Source organism: Filicampus tigris, chromosome 18, assembly GCF_054856515.1.
Source record: "Filicampus tigris isolate MCC_2025a chromosome 18, RoL_Ftig_1.0, whole genome shotgun sequence".
Lineage (NCBI taxonomy): Eukaryota > Metazoa > Chordata > Actinopteri > Syngnathiformes > Syngnathidae > Filicampus > Filicampus tigris.
Genome location: NC_141234.1, coordinates 14,282,684 through 14,298,605, shown reverse-complemented (window position 1 = coordinate 14,298,605; position 15,922 = coordinate 14,282,684). Strand labels below are relative to the sequence as shown.

Here is a 15,922-nt window from a genome sequence, read left to right as displayed (position 1 = left end):
AGAGGCGGAGCTGTCAACTCGTGGCGTGTTGGGTTCGATGGTGGGGGAAGACCCATATATAATTGGGTATCGTCAGCATAACAATGAAAACTAATGTTATATTTACGTGTAATATCACCAAGCGGAAGCATGTAGATGCTAAACAATAGGGGTCTAGTACGGATCCCTGCGGGACTCCACATGTAACTTTACAAAACTCAGAAGTCTCATTTCCATGAAATACACGGTGCGTCCTTTCTGAGAGATAAGAATTAAACCAAGAATGTGCTGAGCCTGAGAAAACAACACATCCTTCAAGGCGTTGTAATAGTATGTTATGATCGACGGTGTCAAAAGCAGCACTAAAGTCAAGTAAAAGTAGTATTGATGAGGTGTCGGAGTCCATAGCTAGCAGAAGATCGTATTTTCCGGACTATAAGTCACTGTTTTTCCCATAGTTTGGCCGGTGGTGTGACTTATACTCTGGAGCGATTTATGTGTGAAATTATTAACACATTACTGTCATAGATTAAAGCGCCTGCAGAGGGAGACAAAACATCATAAATACAAGTCAGCGCTAACAAGCCATGACAATTACTTCTATATCATTTCACATGTTATTGTAACCAACATAAAAGAAACATAAGATACATCCTAAAAGCTATTAAAATGCATGAATACCGTATTGGCCCGAATTTAAGACGGCCCTGATTATAAGACGACGCCCTCTTTTTCAAAAATCAAGTTTGAAAAAAGTTTTTTTGAACACCAAATTAATTTTTATACAGAAAATAATTACAGTACATCCGAAACAAATGATTATAACAATATGTTTGAGAGAAAAAGCATGTTATTTTGCCTCATTCAAATCTTAATATTTGAACATTTAAATATGTAAACTAATGTGCAATCACATTCGTAAATGAATGGCTTCTGGTTTTTGAAATGTAAATAAACCAATCTATTATGATCAAACAACAAAATTGCAATAACTGCATTAACCATCAAAGTGAAGTCTAACTAACTGTATTCTTGAAACAAATCTGAATAAGGAAAAACATTGCAATAAAATAATGCAAAGTGGTTTAACTTGAGAGTAGCTGAGATCTGTCATGACAGAACATTACTCTTCACAAACTATCTGCCTCGCTGTGCTCACGTCATCCTCACGTGTCAGGGGTAGGCCTGGGGAGTCAAGTTCAGCATTCGCTTCAATGATATCTCGCGCCATCAAGCGTCGTGAATGGGTATAATGTCTAGACCCCGAATATAAAACGACCCCCACTTTTTCAGTCTTACTTCAATGCAAAAAACACTGTCTTATATTCGGGCCAATACGGTAATTTAAACTGTTAAAAGTCTAATGTTATGTTCAACTAACAGGCCTTGCTAGTCAAGGAAGCCAGCTTATCCAAACAGCTAAACATTCACAAACAAACTCCACTGACTCTATGTGTGCAGCGAAGTTGCCTGTTTATATTGTGAAACTGCACAAGAAACAGAAAATACTATCAAGCTATGCATTACATACACATGTATTTTGATAGACATGAACAAGATGAGCCTCTGCTAACGATTAGCGATCCCTAATAGCATTAGTATGTGATTAGTATGTTCAGTCAACAACCTACAATCATCCACAATTCAGCTCGTATATAAATGTCATTACACACAATTGTCTAAGTTAGTTTCAGACGATGGTTGAACAAGAATGAACCACAAACAGCCAGACATGCTAGCGATTATCAACCGCGATTAGCATTAGCGATAGCGATTAGTATGTTCAGTCAACAACTCAGTACAGTCAGCCACAATTCAGCTCCTATATAAATGTTGCATGCTCATTACACACAATTGTCTAAGTTACTTACAGGCGATGGTTGAACAAGAATGAACCACAAACTGGCAGTTGCCTGCCTCTGGCTGGGGTATTGCATCATGCAGCCACACACGTAAGGAGGAGCACACTCAGCACAGAGACGAAGACATAATTACGACCGAATACATTAATACTTTTGGAGACTTGGAAACATTCTACATGGTCGGGGATAAATAAAAGACTTATTTAATGAATCTACAACCGTTTTGGTGAGTTTAAAGTTATCTTACCGTAACTTTCTTGTATCAATCAATCAATCACATTTTATTTATATAGCACTTTTCATACATAAAAATGCAACTCAAAATGCTGTAAAACATCCCAAACACAACATTGGGGAGGCCAGAGAGCAGGGTATTACAGTAATCTAAACGACAGGAAATAAGAGCATGCATCAGCACTTCCGTGTTCGCCTGAGAGAGAAATGGGCGGACTCTGGCAATATTCTTAAAGTGATAAAAAACAATCTTAGTTACATTTTTAATATGAGGAATAAAACTGAGCTCAGAGTCAATAATTACGCCCAAGTTCTTCACACAATGTGAGGGATTAAAAACTTGAAGTTTTGGTAAAGGTTTCTCTCTCTGACCTTCAGGACCGATAACTAAAACCTCAGTTTTGTCCTGATTGAGCCATAGGAAATTGTCTGCCATCCATGACTTAATATTTAAAATGCAATTTAAAAGGGTATCAATGGCTCTTGAGTCATCAGGGGCCACGGCAATATACTGCTGTGTGTCATCAGCATAGCTGTGAAAGCTGATGCCGTGTCCCCTGATGACATCCCCAAGGGGAAGCATATGAAGATTAAAAAGTAGGGGACCTAAAATCGAACTTTGGAGAACCCCACATTTAATTTCATGGGTTCTGGAGGAACAAGTATCCATACTTACAAACAGAGCTGGGCAGTCCTTCCCTGGGCCGGACCGGCCGGATGCCCATTTTTTGGGCGGAGGGATGGGGGGTGACAACTTTAAAAAATGGCTGGACTAAGCATGGCCGGAAGTGGATTTTAGTCCGGCCCACTAATCAGCCCTCATGCTTGTGACGTGCTCGTGAGGTGGCCAAATTTGATCTCAGCCTACTCGGTGAAAGGCTTCTTTTTGGGCTTCTTTCAAAACAAATTGTATCCGAGAGGAAAATCAAGCTGCGCACAGCACTCAAGTATGACACTGGCACATCATGCACTTCCCTACTTCCGGAAATACACCGTAGCAAACCTGTTGTGTAGTGGTTTGCTGGCATGCTTTTATTTTGAAGGCAGGGAAGTGTGACGGAGGAGAGTGTGGAAAATAGGTAACTTGTTGCTTGCAGACTTGTCGTCTGTTGGACAAGTAAATTATACAATATGACAAAACCAACCCCATGGCCCGCAATGGAAGTAAGTACACGCAACTGGGTTGTTGTGTCTTTCACTACTTAATAACTTGGAGAAGTCTCGGAGCTCAGCTTCTTTTTATTGCGTGAACGGCATTCATTCACAGACGAGTTGAATCACTTGAAATTATATCACTCCGCGCAAGTCGCGGTGCACTGAGGAAATCACAAGGCAAATAACTACGCCTGGAATAGTTGGTCCATAAACTACATGGGTAAGTAAGTACGTGAGTAAGTGGCGCGTTTAAAACGTGTCTGCAGCGGGTTTGAATAGTAAGTTAGCCAGCTAATTGTCTTTTCGTAAACCTCTTCCATTAGCATCTCTCCCGCGAGGGCATCGTGCACTTTTTTTTTTTTTAGGGGGGAGGGCAGGGGTCGGAACGGGGCGGGGGCCGACAATGCTTATGAATATGGTCGGGGCGTCACGGCCGGAAGGGTACCCAGGGCAAGGGTGGAGGATCGCGGTCGGACGGGCAAAAAAGGGTCAAGTGCCCAGCTCTGCTTACAAAGAAAGATCGGCCTGTGAGATAGGAATAAAACCAGTTCAAACAGTACCAGGGATGCCCACTAGGTTTTTAAGTCTATTTGATCAAATTTGGTGATCTACTGTATCAAAAGCAGCGCTTAGATCCAGTAGCACCAAGACTTTGAGTTTTCTCACGTCTGCAGTGCACCTAATATCATTCAAAATCCTTAAAAGAGCAGTCTCTGTACTGTGGTTCATCCTCAAACCAGATTGATATTTCTCTAAAATATTATTTGTATTTAAAAAATGATTTAACTGGAGGAAAACCAGTTTTTCTAAAATTTTACTTAAAAACGGTAAGTTGGATAAAGGTCTGTAATTATTAAAAACACTGGGGTCAGAATTGCTCTTCTTCAGAAGGGGCCTCACCACCGCCGTTTTAAAGGCAGTGGGGAAGACGCCTGTCTGAAGAGAGCAATTGACTATATTTAAAATCTGCTCCTCAAAGAATCCATAAAATGTCTTAAAAAGAAATGTGGGAATTGGAGCCAAAGGGCAGGTTGTAGTCAACAACACATTTAGCATCATAGCTCGGTGGAAATGATGTGTACTACTAAGCGCACAATTTCCTCCCAAAATGCGACTTTTACTCCAGTGCGACGTGTTTTTTTCCCTCTTTATTATACATTTTATGGCTGGTGCGACTTGTACTCCTAGTAGACTTATAGTCCGGAAAATACGGTAGTCACTTTAGTAAGAGCCGTCTCAGTAGAGTGATGGACTTTAAATCCTGACGGAAGAATTTCAAATGCTAGTAAACTTGCATTCCACAACAGCAGGTGGCGCCGTTGAATCAGTTTAAGTCTGCCACAATGGTAATGTTTTCCCTCCAATCTGTATTCAAATCCATCAACAGGAGAACTTACATTACCCGGTACACGGATACTGATTAAGTTTATCACAATGAGCAGCCACCTTGGGTAGGTATCCGTGACAGTGGGTAATGTAAGTTCTCCTGTTGGTGGACTTCATCAAAACATTCAGAGAATCTGAAGAAATCAGTGCATGTCAATTTTCTTAAAAGGATGGACTGAGCAAGGACGAAAGTGGGTTTTTGTCCGTCCCTGTAATTGTCCCTAACGGGGTCAAGTACCGATCGACGTGTTGTGTTGGCTTCTTTTAAAAAGAAACACCACTGTTCTCTTCTGCGCAACCACGGATCCGCCTTTAACTGCCTGCACAACACTTTAGAGTCCTTTTTTCTTCTTTTTCACATTTGTTCCCTGCAGGAACATTGTACTGACAGGCATAGTCTCCCCTCTAGTGGTTCCACACATGTAATACCATGGATTACGCCACAGGATGCCAATTTCACTGACGAGGAAAAAGGTTGATAGCAATTTTGTTTTGTTAACATTTAGTACATACTTTGTCCCTTTGCTTGTAAAGTATGTCCTCGTCTGGGGCATCTCTAGAGCGTAACAATCTCTCCAAACCATTATTCATGCTCATGCCAGCAGCGCCGTACACTTAAACCAAGCTATGACCCTGAAGCACTTTAAATGGACGGGGACTCACAATCAATGCTGAAAGGTACACACAGATTTCGGAGGAATGAATGGTGCCATCCAAGCAACGTCTTTTTCAGAAAGCAGCAAGAAAATCTAAGCCACATTCTTCAGGTGTTACAATAGCGTGGCCTTGTAAGAGTGCAAGCACTTGACTGGCCTGCCAGCAGTTCAGACTTGTCCCCCCACTTGTACACAAGTCTGCCAACTTTCCACACAAGGAACAAACAATTTGTGCCCTGCTCAGCACTGGCTTTATGATGAATAAAGTTTTTGTGAGTATACTTTTCACCCCACAAGTGTGACGTCATGATAGAGGGTTATATCATCCAGCAAACAATTTTCTGTCGCACTACAATATACTGGTATACTGTATCATAAAATTGCACAGCACTAATTTTAGCTGTTGTCACTGCAAAACTACCAGAGCATTTACTGTAATTTTATCAGTAAAATTCTATGTATTAAGGCTAAGGGTAGTCTGTCTTTTTTCAGATCATGTATGGACAGAGGTTTACTCCGTCTCTCAGCGCCGTTGGCTGCACTGTGACTCATGTGAGAACATCTGTGATAAACCTTTACTCTATGAGGTTGGCTGGGGGAAGAAACTCTCCTATATTATGGCTTTTTCACAGGACCAGGTATGTTGCACTGTTGACATGATATGTACTGTTGTTGTTACGTGTACATGAATTTCCAGAGGTGGGCATTCCGTCTGACCGATGGACCGGTCCATCTATCTATCTGTCTGACGGACACACTTTTGCTGACGACAGTAGATCAATAGACTAAGCATGGATGGAAGTGGATTGTCGTCCGTCAGTGTAATCATAACTAACCTGGCCAAATCCGAACGGACCTCACAGTTCATTATTGACAGACGCCTGTTTTGCTGAAGAGAGATGGAAACCCAGACTGCATCGACTCTATATGTACAGCAGGTGGCGGTATGCACCAAAGAGCGAATCATTAGTTTCTCCGGCTATCCTCCCATTATCCAAACCGCTTATTTAAGAAGTAATATAGTACCAGTAGCTTTGAATACAGAGAGGGAATCCCTGTCAAGTTGTACGCTTTTGGCGTAATTTGCACAGGTGGAAACACCTTCTCAAACATGTATGCCGTACATCCCGAATCTATATGGCCAACGTCGCCTAACCGCAGTCGGGAAATGCAGGGGAGAGTTTTCTCCAAGGCTGGAGTTGCCTCCTGGATCGCGGACGTCCCACGTCGTCGATAAGGGGAGCCCAGTAGCCCCACAATGCCCATCAGAGGGAGACCAGGGTCTTCCGCACTCTTCCTCAAGCATGCGCACAACACACCCACTCGCACAAGCTGTCACAATACCCGCAATATCAAGCTTACTTCTTCTTTTTTTTTCCTTTTTTTAACCTATTATCCGATCACGCGACAGCAGCCATTCGAAAATAATGTCTAATATGTAAGATTGTATATACAGTTATGTACGGGTAAATTACAACTTTTGTCAAATTCAGTACATCCCGGGGGTTGACGGGTATGAGAGAGTTTTACAATGAAGTTCCTGTGAGTTATTCAACAACCATATTGCATATCGCATGTTTTTCCAATATTGTGCTGCCCTTCTTCCTACATGTCACTTTGTTTCATGAAACATATTGTAAAGGTAGACTGCACTACATTATTTAGAACAAGAAAGAATCGGTTACCACCAACTTGCAGGGTGAATCAATCTAATCCAGGGGTGCTCACACTTTTCAGCATGCGAGCTACTTATAAAAGTCAAAATGATCTACCTTCCGGGTAGAGTATGTTTTGCATATTTGTAGTGGGTAGGTCCTACCCACTACAAAAATGCAAAACATATATTTATTTTCAAATATATTGAGGATTCTTTATGTACAATGTATCAATCAATCAATCAATCACATTTTATTTATATAGCACTTTTCATACATAAAAATGCAACTCAAAGTGCTTTAAAACATTCAAAGCAAAACATAGAATTATCTTCAATCAAAAGAAAAGATAAATTATTTAAAAGTTGTTGAAAGCCAAACTAAAAAGGTGTGTCTTGAGCTTCCTCTTAAAAATATCAACAGTCTCTGCAGACCTGACATCCTCTGGCAGGCTATTCCAAAGGTGAGGACCAAAACGGCTGAATGCAGCCTCGCCATGCATTTTGGTCCTCACCCTTGGAATAAATAAAAGGCCGGCGCCAGAGGACCTCAGGATCCGCGAGGGCTGGTATGATAAAAGCAATGTTGATGTACCTTGCATAACCGCATGAGCTAATGTTGCACACCACATAATTAACCCTGAACATCTTTATTTATTTATTTATTTTAATGTTATGCCACCCATTAATTGGATGCGAGACTCCAGTTCCTTTTACAGATGTTTATTGCTCAGAAAAATGTCATAAAACGCCAACACACCGTAGAACTAAAAGTTCAGACATACAACATAAAACAACATATTACATTTATGACAAAGATATCTTTGCTTAGCGTCAAAGCTAATCACGATAGACAATGCAAAATAGTACTGACCACTTTGGCCTGCTTTCAACCAACGGCAGTCTTCTCCCAGAGATAATCCTTATTGTCAAAAATGTGATGCTTCAGCAAACTTGTTATATTAACTTTGTATATTCACTCGGCTTTCGCAAAACAATGAGGAATGACGAGGAAAAAGTAAGCAACACGCATGGTGAATGCCGCTACCACAAGTGCGTGACAGTCTCTGCGTAAAGCGTCCAGAGATTCTGTAAGACGCAACTTCCGGTATGACATTTTCAAAATAAAGGCATCGTATTTCAAAACACAATCTATTATTTGTTCCACGTACAACTCTGAAGATAACAGAGACGAGTGAAAACACCACAAAACTAGCTTTACTTAATATTAGATCTCTGTCTAACAAGTCATTCCTAGTTAATGACTTTATAATTTCTCGCAGTTTAGATTTTCTTTTTCTGACAGAAATATGGTTAACAAAATACACAAGTGCTACTGTTCTCAATGAAACATCACCTCCAAATGTTATTTTTATGAATTAGTGTCAAAATGGGAAGAAAGGAGGAGAAGATGCCTTATTCAAAGATTCATTCCAGCGTAAAGAGATTTCATTTGGTGATTTTATTTCTTTTGAATCTCTCAGTTTTATTTTAAAGGGTGTTCCAAAAATTCTCTTTTTAATCATTTACAGAGCTCCAGAATACTGTGCAAGTTTTATTGATGATTTTTCTGAATTGTCAGTTGTCTCTCCCGATTTCAACCAATTTATCTCTCGCCGGGTATTTCATTATTCACATTGAAAATATGAAGGACGATAACGCCAAAGAATTGTCTTCTATATTGGACATGTTTGGTTTGTGTCCGCATGTTAAAGAACCGACTCACATTCATGGTCAAACTCTGGATTTGGTTATCTCAAAAGGGGTTGATATTACATATGTTGTGGTTACTGACTTGGCCTTATCTGACCATTTTTGTATTTTGTTTGATGTACTGATCACTCAGAATATTCAAACAACTTCTTCCCTCTTGGTAAAGAAGAGGTTCATTAACGAGGGAACGTGCTCAATTTATGGAGGCCATAGCTTCTTCACCAACAGCGAGTGTAGAGTCAGTTGATGGGCTCCTGGATCATTTCAATTTGAAAATCTTGAATGTAATGGATGCTGTTGAACCAATAAGAGTCAAAATCACTTTGTCCAAACAGAAAACACAGTGGAGAAACACCAGTATGGTTATAAACCAGAAAAAACAATGTAGAAAAGCCGAACGAAAGTGGAGGAAGACAAAACTTCAAATTCACTATGAGTTATACAAACAAAGACTGCGTGATTTTAATAATGAACTGTGCAAAGCCAGACAGCTCATCTATCTGAAATGATCAACAGGAATGTCAACGACTCTCGCACTCTGTTTGTTATGATAGATAAACTTGAGCCCAGAACTCTTCTCCACCGAGAAGTGCAATGAAATTGCGACAAAATCCAAACCATTAGACAAAAAATTAATACTACGCAGACAAAGAGGAAAACTAATCCATACCTGTCAACTTGTTCGTTTTCCCCGTATTTTACATTTTTTTTTTTTATCATTTCAAATTGTGTACGCCGTATATCAATCTTTGTGCGGGGAAAAAAAAAAATCAAATCTCGTCTTGCCCATTTCGGCTCTAATCCGGAGTGTCCGTTAGCGATTGCAACAGTAAACTTCGGTCGACTTTCAAGAGCATAGCGCACTTGCACCCCCACTCTCCCTGTAAACACCTGAATGAGAGAGAATTTTCTACAATTAAATGAAGACAAAACTGAAATTATTCTGTTTGGCAGTTAAGAGAAGAGGGTCAGCATTAGTAAACATCTTGAGACTCGGGCTCTTAAAACCACCGACCAAGACTCAGATCTGACTTTCAACAGCCACATCAAAGTTGTCACTAAATCAGCTTTTTACCAATTGAAAAACATCAACAGAATTCAAAGTTTTCTCTCCCAGAAAGACCAAGAGAAACTCATCCATGCGTTCATCTAGTCGTAGACTGCATTACTGTACGGCCTTTTAACAGAACATTCCAAAAAGAGCATTAAACAACTGCAGCTCATACAGAACACTGCTGCTAGAGTTTTAACCAGGACTAAGAGATCTGAACACATTACAACAGTTTTAAAGTCTCTACACTAGGGTTGTGCAATTAATCGAAATTCAATCACGATTATTACACTAAATCAGCGTATTGTACATGTAGTAGAGAGAAGAAGCAAGCGTAAAAAATAATCTTGTGCTTGCATGTGGATGGTTTTGTACACGCGAAACACATTTTTGGACACGGTATTTGACAATACGCTGACATAATTGTGGCATTAATCTAACGCCATAATCCAATGGCTCTACCGCTTCCTACGTTACTTCATTTCACTAAACGTGATATGTAAACGTAGAGCGCACTTCTTCACTCACTCAACTTAGACGGATAAATAAATAAAACATACATGTATAAAATTAAATCTTACCCGATCTCCAGTTCATAACATCACACACACACCACACGGTAGGAAAAAAAATATGTCTACTTATGATGTAATATCAAGCGCCAGAGGGCATTACCACACTGCAGCGACTCATTATTAATCATCTTTTTGTCTGTCTTTTAGTTTGATACATAAAGCTGAATTCATCCCCTTAATATTTGATTGCTTTTTATTTGTTGTGGCTAGGGCCGTTCGATTTTGCCAAACAAGAAAATCCCGATTATTTTCTCTCAAACCCGATTTTACGATTACGATTATGATTTCTTTGTAAAATAAAAAAATAATGAAAAATGAAGTAATTTAATGTCTTTTATTTAAACTTAATTTTTCTTTCTTTGAACTCAAAATGCCAGTCAATTTAATTTAACACACACAGAACAATCCATTGGGATTAACAGCATTTTACTTGCACAATAGATTTCAGATCTGTTCTTAATCAAACCAATAATGAAAGAAGAAAGTGCATATACCATCTGAAACGAAATCATCAACATGAGAGAAGGTAGACAGTCAAGTCTGTAAACCAAACAGTCTGTCAGCAAGTCATTTTGTCAACTAGCCTTTCACCTTTCTCCTTGGTCTTACTTAAACATAAATCAATGATTAGTGCAAAACTGTCACTCAATAATACAATGCACTGTCAAGCTTAAGCACGGATGCATAGTCCGGCTGGACTAGAGGTCCGTTGTAGAGGAGAAAAAAAGTGGCGCCTTTCAGACGTTGAGTTACTTGCTCACGGGTCGTATTGTACATGCGGGGCACACGCAACACTACAGATCTATATTTGCCCCGATTTATTAACTAAACGCTCACTTGCCTGAGCAAATAGCAGAATCGCTGGTAGCCATGGATGTTGTTGTTGTTGTTATCGGACTGCACGCTTGTGGGAGGAAGCGGAAATGCAGAGGAAACTACGGTGGCTTAGATACACCAAAAATAAAAAAATCGAACGTGCCGATTTGGACGTTTTTAAAATCGTTTTATCCAGAAAATTCGGTTACGGTTCAAAATCGCTTAATCAAGCAGCCTTAGTTGTGGCTCTCAGTTTTCGTAGCTGTAGCTCAAACCTACCGGGGCAGGCGTCCAATAAACCACTCCAGATGGCACTACAGAACCATTTTTGTACTCATACATGTTTATTAGTTCCTCAAAAATACGAGTCATCATCTTCCAAACTGTTTATCCTGTAACAGGGTAGGTGCTGGAGCCTATCCCATACCTTTCAACTTATACGTTTTCCCCGTATTTTATATGTTTTTTTGATCATTTCAAATTGTGTACGCCGTATAACAATTTTTGTAAGGGGGAAAAAAAAAAAAAACCTCGGTTTTTGTTAGACCGATCTCGTCTTGCCCATTTCGGCTCTAATCCGGAGCGTCCGTTATCAAACTTCGGTCGACTTTCACGACCATGGCGTCCTCCACACCGAATCCACCCACCCACACAACCCCCCCACCCCCATTGAGCGATTAACACTGTGTAAGATTCTATATAGAAATGTCCGTTCCGTTTCCCCCCACCTCTCCCGCTAAGCGATAAATACTGTGTAAAATTATATATAGATACTGTGTAAGATTATATAGAGAAATGTACGGGCAAATTACAACTTTTGTAAGATTTAGCACAGCCCGGGGTTGACAGGTATGCTATCCCATCTGACAATGGGTGAAAGGCAGACTACAACCTGAATTGGTCGCCAGCCAGTCGCAGGAAACACACACAGACACCGTCACTGAGCGGGAACCGATCCCACGCTGCCCACACACAACTCAGACGTGTGTACCACTACACCATCAGTGACCCAAAAATATGAGCCTGTACGGAAAAGAATAATAAGAATTCGGACGAAAATAATAGGGTCCTTGCAACGTTCACGTCTCAGGCCCTAATAATCGGCGCTCGGTAATATCTCAATACCCCAAAAAGTACCGTCTTCTGTACCCATCCCTAGTTGTCATTGGCATAGGTTACCCGTGACATTGATTAGAATAAGTGGAGAAGGAAATGAGAGGATGGATGACATTATTTCTGTGGTAAGTAAATACTCCTCGAACCAAGGGGAATTATAGTCACACTAAAATTAATGTTTGGGTGTGTGTTGCAGGTAGTTGATGTGACGTGGAGGTATTCCTGCAAACATCCAGAGGTTTTGTCAAGAAGGACTAGTGTTCAGGAGTCCTGGCTGCTGCACACCATTATTGGGCTCAATGCTTTGGTATGTGTTAACCTTTTCCACCATTCTTGTAAGGCTTATTAGTGTTGTGTTGGGTAGTAATGTAAAATTTCTTGAATCTGAATTTCATTCCACAGAGACAGCAATCCCTCAGTGTTGACAGGAAATTAAAATTGACAGAACGGTTACTTGTCGAACTTGTAGAGTTCATTTCCCCTAAAATACCAAAACAAGGGGAGCTGGGAGGACGCGTCTCTGGGTCTCTGGGCTGGAGGATAGCAAGAGGAGAGGCGGGAGATGTCGATTCAGGGACTATAAAGCAGGTACTATAAGCAAATGTGAGTTGTACTGTAATGGAAAAGGCCCCAGCCTTATGTAAAGTTCTGTGGGTTTGTTTTTCTAATGGCACTTTTTATTTTCTTTGAGTAGTTAAAGGGAAGTCAACCCCAAAATATTTTTTCAAGAAAATGCTCTATGCAGGCCCACTAGTTGAAACAAGGCATCTGATTAATATTGTGTTTGTGGAATATGAGTTAAGCAGCAAATTGCACCCGCTTTTAGACATCTCAGGGGCCAGTCCTTTTGTCACTTCTGTCGACTGAAAATGACATCACAGATTTTCAGTGCTCAGATAATGACCAATCATGTCTTAGCTTCAGAAAATATGCAAGCTGTGATTGGTCATTACCTGAGCAGTTGTGATGTCATTTTCAGTCGACAGAAGTGACAAAATGGCCGCCCTCACAGATGGCTAAAATTGGGTGGATTAACTCTTATTCTTTAAATGCGATATATGTCAGAATGCCCTGTTTCAACTGGTGGGCCTGCAGAGAACCTTCTTTAAAAAAAATTGTGTTGACTTCCTCTTTAAATGGGAGAGAATGTTCGGTGCCCATAGTCATACCCATAGGTGGCACTAATATGCAATGCAATGTGTTTGAAAACTTCTAAACAGCTGATGTAAAGAAAACATTGTTGCAGTCCTCCAGAAATTCTCATTGATCTCTTTGTGACAAGCAACAGAAACCCACCATGTACTGGGGGTAGTTATAGAAGAAGATGACAACAATGTTTGCCGCGCACTCTGGCAGTGATGCATCATCTTACGGTACGTTTCAACTTGGTGAAATATAGCCCCACGCTAAGATGGCTGTAGGCAGCATTTTCCTACTTTGGGTTGCTACACGTGAGCATTGGCTATACAGTATTTAATTAAATAAATTCTGTAATCTAGCTTTTGATTACTTTTATTTCTAAAATTGCATTAGATTTATGTTACATCCTTGGTAGCATCTCAGGTAATCGTATCGTCACCCTCCTAAAATAAACTAGAAGGGAATTCTGATTATATTTATTTATAATTTAATTTCATGGATAGAATGTCACGATTTTGGAAGAGATGGGAAGCATCCTGTTGTTTAAGTCAAAATAAATACATAGTTTTTGTCAAAATATGACTTAGGCCATTATTTTATGATGACAATATTAAACTGTGTGCAATTGTTGGAATGTACTGTTAGGCCATTATTTTATGATGACAATATTAAACTGTGTGCAATTGTTGGAATGTACTGTACGTGAACGCCAGTATAGCATATTAATTAATGATGCAAAATTGTTTCATATTTTCCAGGTGATGACAATATTAAACTGTGTGCAATTGTTGGAATGTACTGTACGTGAACGCCAGTACAACATGTCAATTAATGATGCAAAATTGTTTCATATTTTCCAGGTGGATTGCCCAGAGACATATTGCATTTTAAATGCAAATGTGCCACTACTACTACTACCCGTATTACTACACATCTACTGTTTATGGCGTAATGTCGAACTTGAGATCAAGCAAGACTTTCGCTTGACCAGGCGAGCCATGAACAGCTTGCATAGGCTGATGCGCCGAGAGCAGAACTATTGGTGGGGAAATGAAATTGAGCTGCTGATCTACACCTGCTGGCTGGCACACGGACTCTCAGATGGTGGTTTAGTGTGTGTTTGATCTCCCACGAGCTGCTGTTCATCGCATTATACACGAGGTAGCAAATCCCATTGGCCGAAAACTCAAGAAAGCCATCGCATTCCCACCAGCAGACAGACCCACAGCATCTGTGTGAACCTGCTTGCAAGCCATGAAACATAAGGGAACACAACAAGACTGGCTGCACTCCAGAGCTGGGCACTTGACCCTTTTTTGCCGGTCTGGCTGTGACCCTCCACCTTTGACCTGGGTACCCTTCTGGCCGCGACCCTCCGGCCATATTCATAAACATTGTCTGCCCCCACCCCTTTCCGTGACAACAATGGATATCGTGCCCGCTACAACCATAAAGGGACCGAGATGACTAGACGATGCATTTAATTTTATTGCGAAAACGATCTGGAAGGAGGCTGCTAAGGGGGAACGTGGTTGAGTTGCTTCTTGACATGACACCCACGCCGCTGCCAAACTAGTTTGCTTTGCAGCCGCAACCATCTGCATGCTGCATTCTCTCCTCCATGTGGGAAACTATGTCATCGCAACATGTGACATAATGGACCGATCAGAGCAGCAACAATTCCTGATAAGTGCGTGGCATGTGTTGCAGACCTGTCGCCAACAGCACAATGCGTCAACGCGGCAGTTGTCGTTCGCGCCGACGCGGGAGTAGAAAGAAGCCTAAAAAGAAGCCTTTCACTGAGTAGGCTGAGATAAAATTTGGCCGCCTCGCGAGCACGTCAAACGCATGAGGGCTGATTAGTGGGCCGGACTAAAATCCGCTTCCGGCCATGCTTAGTCCAGCCATTTTAAAAAAATTGTCGCCCAAACAAACCCCCCCGACCCAAAAATGGGCATCCGGCCGTACCAGAGGGTCCGGCCGTACCGGAGGGTTCGACCGGTCTGGCCCAGGGGCGGACTGCCCAGCTCTGCTGCACTCATTTCAGCCCACACTGGATAAGACAAAAATGCTTGTATATGTCTTTTATCTGGCAGGTTTAATTGAATTGTTGATGTCTTGTTTTCATACAAATGAATAAAATTGGTCTTCCAAAATGTTTAACCGAGTGACAAATTCAATTTTCCTGTGAGTCAAAAAAATGTAGTCATTTTTTTGCGATGTTACATTTTCTGTCAATTTGCACTTGAATGCTGAGGTTGCCTGGTATTTTGAAATTACAGTAATGTTCACTATCACAAGATATGGTGGGTTCATTTCTACATTTTTCTACTTAAAGGGGAAGTCAACGCATTCATATTTCTTTCAAGAATATGTTCTATGCAAGCCCACTAGTTGAAACAGGGCGCTCTGATAAACATTGCATTTGTGGAATAAGTGTTAATCCACTCATTTTTAGCCATCTCTGGGGGCGGCCATTTTGTCTTCTGTCAACTGAAAATGACATCACAACTCCTCACAAAGACCAATCATGGCTCAGAGTCAGAAAACAGGTTAGCCGTGATTTGTCGTTGTGAGCAGTTGTG

At 40.8% G+C, this 15,922-nt stretch overlaps 1 protein-coding gene across 2 annotated transcripts in view; it reads left to right on the top strand.

Moving 5' to 3' along the window:
* Positions 1 to 15,922, top strand: part of ngly1 (N-glycanase 1) — a 39,011-nt gene that overhangs the window by 15,593 nt on the left and 7,496 nt on the right. For both annotated transcript variants that reach the window (XM_086013916.1, XM_086013915.1), the window contains exons 7-9: positions 5,765 to 5,910; positions 12,394 to 12,504; positions 12,600 to 12,785. In XM_086013916.1, coding sequence (XP_085870042.1) covers positions 5,765 to 5,910; positions 12,394 to 12,504; positions 12,600 to 12,785 — 443 coding nt within the window. The remainder of the gene's footprint in view (positions 1 to 5,764; positions 5,911 to 12,393; positions 12,505 to 12,599; positions 12,786 to 15,922) is intronic.